The sequence below is a fragment of the Wolffia australiana genome, chromosome 6 (genome assembly GCF_029677425.1).
Source record: "Wolffia australiana isolate 7733 chromosome 6, ASM2967742v1".
NCBI classification, from domain to species: domain Eukaryota; kingdom Viridiplantae; phylum Streptophyta; class Magnoliopsida; order Alismatales; family Araceae; genus Wolffia; species Wolffia australiana.
Genome location: NC_135840.1, coordinates 3,693,329 through 3,703,880, shown reverse-complemented (window position 1 = coordinate 3,703,880; position 10,552 = coordinate 3,693,329). Strand labels below are relative to the sequence as shown.

General features: G+C 37.4%; 1 protein-coding gene across 1 annotated transcript; it reads right to left on the bottom strand.

Moving 5' to 3' along the window:
• Window positions 1–5,697: 5,697 nt before the first annotated feature.
• Window positions 5,698–9,529, bottom strand: LOC144704862 (putative methyltransferase At1g78140, chloroplastic). The gene is made up of 8 exons (XM_078577426.1): window positions 9,325–9,529; window positions 8,956–9,038; window positions 8,715–8,855; window positions 8,032–8,113; window positions 7,501–7,541; window positions 7,287–7,398; window positions 6,928–7,035; window positions 5,698–5,904 (listed from the first exon to the last, which is right to left on the bottom strand). Exons 1-8 carry the CDS (start codon window positions 9,481–9,483, stop codon window positions 5,764–5,766), a joined length of 867 nt encoding a protein of 288 aa, XP_078433552.1. The 5' UTR covers window positions 9,484–9,529; the 3' UTR covers window positions 5,698–5,763.
• Between the last annotated feature and the right edge of the window lie 1,023 nt (window positions 9,530–10,552).

Genomic DNA, 10,552 nt, shown 5'->3' with positions numbered 1-10,552 from the left:
CCAAGGAGCCCACCAAAGGCCCTGTAGGAGAGCCCAACAAGCAGGCCCACAGAAGTCCAAGAGAGTTTGGCCCCTCAAGGAGGATAGTAGTTATTTGATTTCAATGCATTCATGTCTGATAATTTTTATACACTAATTTTTCTGATATTTTTCAATATGGGATCTATACCCCAAGGTCTATGTCAGTTCCGCATCGAGTCGTGCCGATGCTCAACAAAGTGATCGCAGCCCGATGAGGGGACTGCAGGCCGGTCCAATGGCCCTTGGGGGGTCGTTGGTGATAAGAGGAGTTTTACTCGACTCTGTCACGTAAGATCGTCATTCGGATGCCACATCAGCAAAGCAGGACCTGGAAGAGCAGAGTCAGCAACACATGGACCAATAGGGACTTTAATAAAAGATTAGTTAGTAAAAACTGAACACGTACCCCATATACTCGTTAGAGAAATAGATGTAGGATTCAATATAAGTTTAAACATAGTATAGGATGAAATATAGATAGGGATACATATAGATAGGATTCAATATAGTTAGGTGTAACATTTAAACGTTGAGATCCAATGGCCACTATTTGTTATAAACTAGCTGTTATATCCTATTATAACGGCTACGATTATAACAAACTAATTATAGTTACAACTATACACAATATAAATACTAACCCACATCTATGTAATTAATTTCCAGAATACAACACGATTGCTCAACTGTTCTTGCTCTCGTGTCTCCTTCTTTCTCACTCTCTCTCTCTCTCTCATCAAATCTTCTTCTTCTTCCCAACTGTTCAAGAACATGGATCGTCTCAACAGTTGGATCAAGCATGTCCCTCTAAAGGGTCGAGAGAACCTCTCTCAACCATTTAAAGAGGAATTTTGAGGCTCAATTGAACCCCTTTTCGTCGCAGGAAGAAGGGGGACGGTGAGAAGCTCTTGGCGGTGAACCAGGAGTTTTTTGAAGGTGTCGTGACATGCTTCAGTGGCTTAAAGCACTCTCAAGAACATCACGAAGTATTAGAGCTTCGTCAAATTGCGCCTCGGCGGAGGAGAAGAGCGCGGGAACCCATAAGCTAAAGCTTGGCGGCGGCGACTAGCACTGCCACTCTCGCTTCTTTGAATCAGGATGTTCAGTGAGTTCTGATTGTCGTAGATTAAATTCCCAAATGCATCATCTTTATTATTAGCAAGCAATTATACAGACTTTTGTAGGAATCTACCGTTGTTTCGATCCAATGTCATACATCAATTTACTTTTTGGCATTCCGTCGAACATTTCACGTGTTCAAGGAATACTTGTCAATTCAAATAACTTTCTCATTTATAAAGTTTATAAATTCTAAGTATATTCGTGCATATCATTTACTCTTATCTCGATGTCTTAGAGGCATTCTGTCGCACACCTCTCCAGTAGCAACAGAACTGCCTCTGTTATTCCTTATTTTTTAATCTAAAAACACACAATATATATACCGACTTCTATCGGGCACTCTATCGAACACCTGAAAGGCATTCGCCAGAACTGCCTCCTTTACTCGATTTCCTCCTATGACAAATATATAAAAACATATATAAATCATACAAAGTAGATATATAAACTATATAAAACAAATTAAATTTCTATAACATTTGATAAAATCTACTCTCTTAATCTCTATCTATCTAGCTACTTAGTCATATTATAATTAACTAATCACTCATTCTTTCCATATCTATCTAACCTCTACTTCATTCTTCTTCTTCTCCCTACTCTTATTAAAATAATTACTATTATTAATTAACTCTTTATTTCTCACTTCTTATTAACTAGGATCCTTACTCTTCACTAAACACTTATATCTTAATAATTATTATTACCCCTCTCTACTATCTATTTCTCTTATTAACATATTATTATCTCTATGTAGTAACTACTTTCTTCTTATACTCATTGTCTTTAGTATTATTATTGCATATTGACTAAAAACTCAATTATTAAAAAACATCTCTAAAGGCATGTCCCTGTGGAGACAGCCTTACTCTAAATATACAGTTGAGTGAGTTTTCTATTTTTATGAAATTTATTTCATTTTAGGCAAATTAAAATTTACGACAATTAAAAATTATCACACAATTTGCCTCCATCAGTGATCCATGGCAAAATTACTACCTATTAGGGTTCCCATCCTTGAGGATGACAATGAATTATCATTTTCTTCATCATTTGTATAACAGGGGCAAAAACGATAATGAAAAAGTTGTCGTCATCATTTTCTTATGGATGGATGTGTGGATGCAGAGAAGGAATCTGAATTTTAGGACTTATGGGGTTTTAAAGAATGCAATTCTTTTAGTTTTTGATGAATCATCAGTTTATGTAGAGAACTAAGTGGCTTGATCAACCTGGTTGATGGTAGTGAAGACAGTGAAATAACCCAATCATGATTTATTGATCAAGCCAGTCAGGAGAAAAAAATACGGGAAAAAATGTAAACATAATTTTTCATTCAAAGATTAAAAATTAGAACATTGATTTTGTACCATGATTTTGAAGAAAAAAATTAAATATTACAATCATAGAGAAAACACAAGTACTCTTATTTTTATGAGATTTTATAAGCTAAAAAAATCTGTAAATATGAGATTTCGAAAACAAAAACTTAAACTTTAATTTCAAACTTTCTCTTGAAACAATATCCCAATAAAATGATGTATTGGAATATTTTTCTCATATCAGTATTTATTAAAAAGTTATTTTTCTTCTAACTTTTCACCATCAAAGTTTTGGCTAACATTCTAATAATCATTTTGAGGATTTCTTCATGCCATTTGGGGTTGCCTTTGCCAAGTTGTAGGGGAAAAAATAGCATCTTTAATAAATCATGCCCACATTAACCTGTTTTATTGGATTCTCCTGTGGCTTTTCATGATATTTCTTCAAAAGTAATGAATTGTAGTGATTTATACCATAATTTTTGGATCCATTTCATATGTAGTATTTTATATTTATGATACCAAATAATATAAAAATACGAAACGGTGTTGAAGTCTTTCTCAATGATTGAAACAAAAGACTGAGATCCAAACAAATCCATTAGGTTAAAAATCATCTGAATCGGCTAATAATTGAAACATGAAATTGCTGCCAGAACCAATGTTGTTTGGATTTAAATATGTATGATCAATCTTTTATGAAACCATGTTATTCAGTGGTTTCAGATGGAACTGAGATAACTTTTGACTTTTTATATAGCTAGAAAATATAATATGTTTGTCTATCATTGTCATCATTGCCGTCATGTCAAACTTTCTCCCTTGTAAAGTATTAAAGTCATTTGATCTTAAGTTTGAGTATTTTTCTTATTTAATCATCTTCTGAATTCACTTCAAAATATTCTCACCTAAAACATTCCACAAAATAGGTTAAATTATGTATCAAAACTCCCAGTGGATAACTTTGCTTCATTGTTATTAAAAAAAATCAATGAAACCAGCTTAAGAATTTGATGTAACAAAATTATGGATGTTTTACTCCACTCAGGAAAGGGGTGAAACATGTCCCAAAAAGAGGTCCCAACCCATTGTTTTTCTTTCTGATGCTACCTTTCTGGTTTTTTTTTCCTTTTCTTTGCCCACATATGTGATATTCTTTCTCATTTTAGGTCTTACAGGCCTATGGCAATATGAGGATATGGTAATGACACACTAAGCAGATCTGGAGGAGGAAATGGATCCAAAAATGCCATCGAGGCCATGGGATGTCATGGTCTTTATTTTTCCTAACTCTTCCCTCCCTCACTTTCTCTCTTAGCTAGGACCGACGTCACTTTGATTTCAGAGGGAACTATCATCTTCTGTAACCTCTAAGCTCATATATATTGTCTCATCACTTCCTGCCAAACCCCAGGGCATAAATGAGAGGATTAGGGGCTGAAGAAGGATTTTTTCATGATTCATGGCATTGTTTGATTTGCTCCCGTTCTTACAACTAATATTGGGCTCACATTTTCTCACTTATGTCTTTCCCATTTCGTATATGAACTGATTCATTTTTTCTGTTTAAAGTTTGATATCAAATGCATTCATTTGAATATAATTTATCAGATTCTAACTATATTTTATCATTCAAAATTGATGTCAAAATTGGGTTAGGGTTTACTTGGTGCCTCCTCATTTTCACTTTTTCTCTCATATTATGTCTTGGGTGATTCTCAAACGATACAATTTAGGCTGAACAGCCTTGGTATTATCAAACTTTTGGAGGCACATCAAAGTTATAATTATAGCTTACATGGGTTTCCTGCGTCGTCAACAATAAAGGAGGTTGAATGGATCCCTGTCAAATTATCTTAAGAAAGCAGGAGAGAAAAGTCTGTTTGTGTGTCAAATCTCTAAACCTGTCAAACTTTTCTCAAACTTAAATTAGCCTTATTTGCTAAATTTAACCCATACATCAAATTTTAGATGGATATTTACATGGGTGAATAATGTATCTGTACATTCAAATGCATTCTATTTTGTAATTTGTGATATTACCCAAAATTGTTGATATATATTTTTAGATAAATGTATAGAAGGATTTAGTAGATACTGAGGTATATAGATGAAAAGGAGTATATACATGCATACATATATATTATACCAAAATGGATATATGGATGGTTAGGGAGATATGTTGATAGGCAGATAAATGGATATATTAATGAAAAGAGGATAAACTAGAAAATAGACGAAAAAATGGATACTGATAGACAGACGAAGAGTAGGGAACTCCATGATGGACAGGGCTCCCCTTTCTGGGTATAAGGCGGTTTCAACAGAAAAAGCAGGTGGACCACACATTCAAAGCCGATAAAATAATGGTTAAACCTGGTAACAAGGTGGTCAAGTGCACAGAATCAACACCAAACGAACCTATAAAGAACGACGATAATCTACTCAAAGATCAAGGCAGACCAACCTAGGAACTAGACATACTGCCTAGGAGGAGACCGCGAATCATGATGTTGTTAAGATCTGAGTTCAAAAATGAAATTAAAAAGCTAGATGAATGGAAAGAGATAGATAAATATATAGATATAGTGCAGGGACTAGGAGGGGTCGATTTTTTCGTCCCAGAACCAAAAAATCGTCCCGTTCAAGGATACAGACAAATTTTGGGATGAAAATTCGTCCCCGGGACCACCGGACGTGATGGTTTTCGTCCCATGTGATGAAAAAACCATCCGTCCGGAGGTCTCGGATAACGGACGGACGAATCTGGACGGAAAACCGCCGGATTCACATCCGACGGTTGAGATGTTGCCACGTGGCCTCACAATGACAATTTGCATCAAAGTCCCTGTATTTTTACGTGTGTGCAAATGGACGCCACTGAGAAATAATTGTACATATGTCCCTTTGCGTTCTACCTCCTTAGTAATTCCCTAAAAATCTTTAAAAAATCCATATTAATATATCAAAAATATAAAACGGGTTTTTTTTCGTCTGGGACAAATTTCGGGACGAAAATTTGTCTTGGGAGGACTGGACGGGACGAAAAACCGTCCCAGTATGACTGGACAGGACGGTTTTTTATCGTTCAACAAAAAACCGCCCCGTCCTTCGTCCCTGAACTTACTCTGGATGTCAGATGGGACGAAATTCGTCCCTTCCCGTCCATCTTCCACGTCCGGGACGATCCAGAACTATATATATAGATAGATGGAACGAGGATAGATAGATGTATAAAATGCAAGAGGGATAGATAGATAGATAAATGGGAAGATGGTTGATAGAAAGGAGAGAGGCATCAGTGTGGCTTAATCGCAGAAAGCATCACAAAAGATGCATTCCTCACACAGGTGAAGTTGACTAGGCCACATAGTCTGCACAGGTCTTCTAGTTCCGTTTCTGAGAAGTAAAGGTGTTGACCCGTGAAGCTGCCATAAAACTGCAAGACGTGTACGGAGTGGAATTAAATAGCTGCCTCAAATCCAACAAATCAGTTGTTTCTGACCATCATTTTCACCATAATCATTTTTTTGAGTAGTGCGTTGCACAGAGAAACAAGCAGTAAAGAAATGAAATGAAGAAAATCTAACAAAGAAAAAGCTTTTGGATGGCTTATCCTTTATTCGATCATGATTTATTTTACAATGTGCATAACTTTGAGATACCATGAACCAAATGAAGCTGAGTAATAAGATACCACAGATAGGACAATGATTTATTTTGAAGTGTTGGCTTACTTTGATTGTGATTTCTCACATCATATTATTTATTTTATGAGAGCATAGGTCGCAGAAACCATAAAATTCAGAATTCTAAGGAAGGTTCAAATAGCAATAGAGATGTAATTCTTTTCATACGACTTGGCAGTGATGCACAAAAGACATGTAAGGAGGGGGGTTGGAGAGAGAGAGAGAGAGAGAGAGAGAGAGAGAGATAAAGAGAAAGAAAGAGAGAGAAAGAGAAAGAAAGAGAGAGAAAGAGAGAGAAAGAGAGAGAAGGAGAGAGAGAGAGAGAGAGAGAGAGAGAGAGAGAGAGAGAGAGATAGCCCCATTGTCCTAGGATATGGGGAAATGGATTAAGATAAAATGAGACCTTTACATAGGAATAGGAACTTTAAGAACGAGAAATCACAATAATACCAGGATTCTAACACTATCCACTGAAATCAAGCTGAAATGACAACCATGAGAATAAAACGTAGAGTGACAGTGAGGGAGAGGGGTAAACTTGTTAATCAGTTGATTAGCTGATTATTGGCACACCAATGGGTTATTAGTTGATTATAATTTCCACTGAATACTAGAAGGTGACATTTCCACTCAAAATGAACTAAGACACCACTGAAAGCATTCAAAATTGACCACAGAAAGAGCCCTGAAATCAGCGCATAACAAGGAATATTTAGGACAGTCCGATAAATTTTCTTCAAACATAGCCCAACTTGGTGGAAGCTGGAACGCACCTGACGGGCAACTGTTGGTAGCCGAAGAAAGGATATGATTCCGTCAAGAATGAATGTAGTTGCCACAAAAACGCCTCCAGGCCGCAAAATCCTACTTATTTCTGATACCTGCACAAAATTTTAATTAAATGTCTAGTCTAACATTAAGGTTATGGATAAAAATATCTGGAGTGATATCAAAACTGGCCACCATTTAGATATTAATGAATATATCAACTTGAATTCAATCAGGAAAAAAACCATAATTTTTAGTCCAACAGGATGGATTCATAATGTCCAGACTGTTATCAAAATTAGTCACTGGAAAAGCTTCTAAATGATGTATTAACACTAGATTATCATAATAATTCAGTTTTTACCGCAGCAGATGGAGAAGGCCAGCAGTGTAGAGCAGCACCAGCATGAACAGCATCAATCGAACCAGAGACAAAGGGCATTCTGGCAATATCAGCCCTCACTAAGAATAGATCCCTGCAATCCTCCAGAATAACACAAAACAAATCAAGATTTTACGGAAGATTTGTGCATTAGCAAAGAAAAAGTAATTATGAGAGAGGAATATAAAAGACCTACTCTTTGGAGAGGCCTTCTTCAGTAGCAAAATCATTGCATTGCTGCAGCATATTTTCAGAAAAGTCCAAAGCCACAACAAGAGAATATATTTTACTCTTAGCAAACAACCGTGAGAACAATCCACTACCACAGCTAGCATCAATGATTGTCCCTCCAAATGTAGGCTTAAGGTATTCTTTGGCCATTTCAAACTGCATAGATCATACTTTGATTTGCGCATTAATCATAAACTGAAAACAAATCCAATCTTGTATTGCACAATGAAATGAAAATTTCCCCACGTTTATGGAATATTTTTCCTGCTGAACTCCATTCAGGGTTGAAGTAGAGAGAGATGAATAAGAAAGTTTAGAAGAGAAGATTAAACCAAATTCAGTAATCATCATGGTTCCTCAGTTCTTCTTAAATAGAGATAGGAGCCATCAGGGGAAAACTACAAGAAATATCCTATTTCATACATATCTAATTTGAAAAGCGTGGCAGTGAATGTACAATGGGATATTAGAAAATCATAAAGTGGGATAATTTCACCTCTTTTTCCGGACCTGGAAATCCACCAAGTACAAAGTTCTGCCGCCATCCTCTCTCATAAAGAAACGACACCACAGGAGACCTGCTCACCAAGCCCACTGACCTAACTTCAGATTTTTAAACAAAGTTTATAGAGACTGTTTCATTTATCTAAATCGAACTAGAAAAAATAAACAAAGAAACAGGCACAATCCATCGACAATATTCATTTAACAAATCACAAATTAGTAAAAAAAATTGAGTTTCACACTTTGGAGCATCGAAAAGCGTCAAAAATTTTTTACCTCAATCAAAGAAGAAAAGTGGCACAATCGATGGGAAAAAACCATTCATCCAAACACATCGGTAATAATCGAGTCTTGCCCCTTGACAGTTCAAAATGCGTTATATTTATCAGAATAATGCAAGAAAAAGAGTCAAACGAGGAACAGGCACAATCCATGGAAAATATTCATTAAGAAAAACACAAATCTGTAAAAATCATCGACTTCGCATCCTGTCGTCTCCAAACTTGTTGCATGTATCTCAAATCAAAAACGAAAAATAGCAGGTACCAAACTGAAAAAGACAAGATCCGACAAAAACATTGCATTTAACAGAACACAAATAGGAAATTACAATCGAGTTCAAAAAAAAATGGAGAACCTGGGGGGTACTCCTAGACTTGGGGCAGAATAGGTTACCTGAAAAGCTCTGCGGAAGGCGGCTGGAATTCTTCGTATCCTTTGGAGTTAGTGGCAACCGTCAGATCAAGATAAGTTTCATTTGGATTGTACGACTTGCGGCAGGTGTTACAAACGAAGCAGCTATCCTGAGCAGCAACTCTAGAAAAAATGAACAATTTTCACGCACTATCATCACACAATGAACAACATAAACCCAAATATGGCAAACCACTCCGAGAGTATAACCAAAAGAACTCACTCTTCAGTCTCTTTCGGACTCGGAAGGGATATCAGAGGAGCGTAGCAGACTGGGCAGGCCAAAGTATTCCTTACGAGGCTAGCCTTCCATCGCACACAAAACATAGACTAATTATTTTAAAAAACTACCTTCATAATGCGGGATAACATCAAACAGACTAACTCTCAAATTCCGCCTTTCCTCGGGCGAGATGAGATTGACTAAAATTTTAATTCCGTCTAAAATTGCGAGTATCTCAATATAGAGAACTATCACCGATTTTATCGAACTAATTTTTCGAAGAATCAATGGCTTTATGTTCCTATACTCCAGACGACAAAAAATTATAGAAGAGAAGCATCAGAGGCGATTCAAAGACAGATTTTGTACTAGTTTTTGTGGTTTTGGGGTCGTCGATGGTGAAGAAGCGTGAATTCGGAAGGCGAAATTGGGCGTCGCGATATGATTTCTGCGAGGAAGTTGAGATCGGCGGCCTCCTTCGACAGTCCAAGCAAGCGGATTGGCGCGTACAATCGCTACGAACGCCATACGAGCAGAGACGATCTTAACCGCGAAAACGGGAAACTGAGACTGATCTCTATATTTATAGTGTTCGCTCGTCGTTGACGCTATAAGCACGTTCGGATGACGATGACGTATGGCGTTGACGATGCCGTTGATGACACGATCAGTTCAAAATTTTCGTCATCGTTAGTCGTCAACTAGGGAAGGTGACCTTGATGTGGATGACGTTGACTAGGTTTTTAATGGAATTTATGTGGACGTTGACGGATGGCCTATCATAGACGACGACCCCAGTGATATCAGCATCCACCGTCCATCAGATTTATAACTATCCTCTGTCCGTTTCGTCATCCATTCCATCCCACCCTATGATAGAAACAAAACTGAAGTGCAATTGACAGTCGTCCTTCGTCTTTTGCCTGTCGTCTGTCGTCTTCAGTCAGCCTGTATGAGGTCGACGGAGGACGTTGATGGCTTCCTCAATGACGGTGACACTATTGTCATGGTAGTTATAATGTGTATTTATTTGTTGATTTTTTTTTTAAATGCCGTGTTTTTATTCACAATAACATGGAAATTGGAGAAAATATTCGAACCGTAGTGGGTGGCATCAAGAGGATGGTGATGGTTGCCGGTTTCAAGGCGACAGCGGCGTGAAATAGGATCATTTAATACTGGTTCTCAGTCGCATTGCCCGCCTGGCAGAGAGATTTTTTCATTCTAAGTAGATGTCGACATTGATGTTGACAATAATGTTGATGTCAACGTGAACGAGGGCCAATTTTAGGGAGTTTGCGGACGGATGAACATCGATGTGATTTCATCGTCCTCTACTTGTGGACGTCACACATCATTGTCGGCCACATATGCTGACCCCTGTTCCGATACGGATGACTAATCGAAATGTTGTTCTGTTTGTTGCCTGTCTATGGAGCTCAGGAATGGCAATCATCACCCATCATGTTATTCATCATGGTGACTAAGGCGTGACGGATGACATGAAGGCGATAGATGACACTTTAGGAAGTTGTAACCAGGACAATTTTAGGGACTCTCCAGACGGGCGAAGTCAACGCCACTTGAAGACAAATCC

Bases quoted from the DNA above. Each gene is read 5' to 3' on its own strand.
- LOC144704862 (XM_078577426.1), bottom strand. From the start codon at position 9,483: ATGGCGTTCGTAGCGATTGTACGCGCCAATCCGCTTGCTTGGACTGTC. The intron at 9,039-9,324 runs GTACAAAATCTG...GTGCGATGGAAG, and splicing joins CCCCAAAACCACAAAAACTA to GCTAGCCTCGTAAGGAATAC. The intron at 7,036-7,286 runs GTAAAAACTGAA...AATTTTGTGCAG, and splicing joins GGCCTTCTCCATCTGCTGCG to GTATCAGAAATAAGTAGGAT.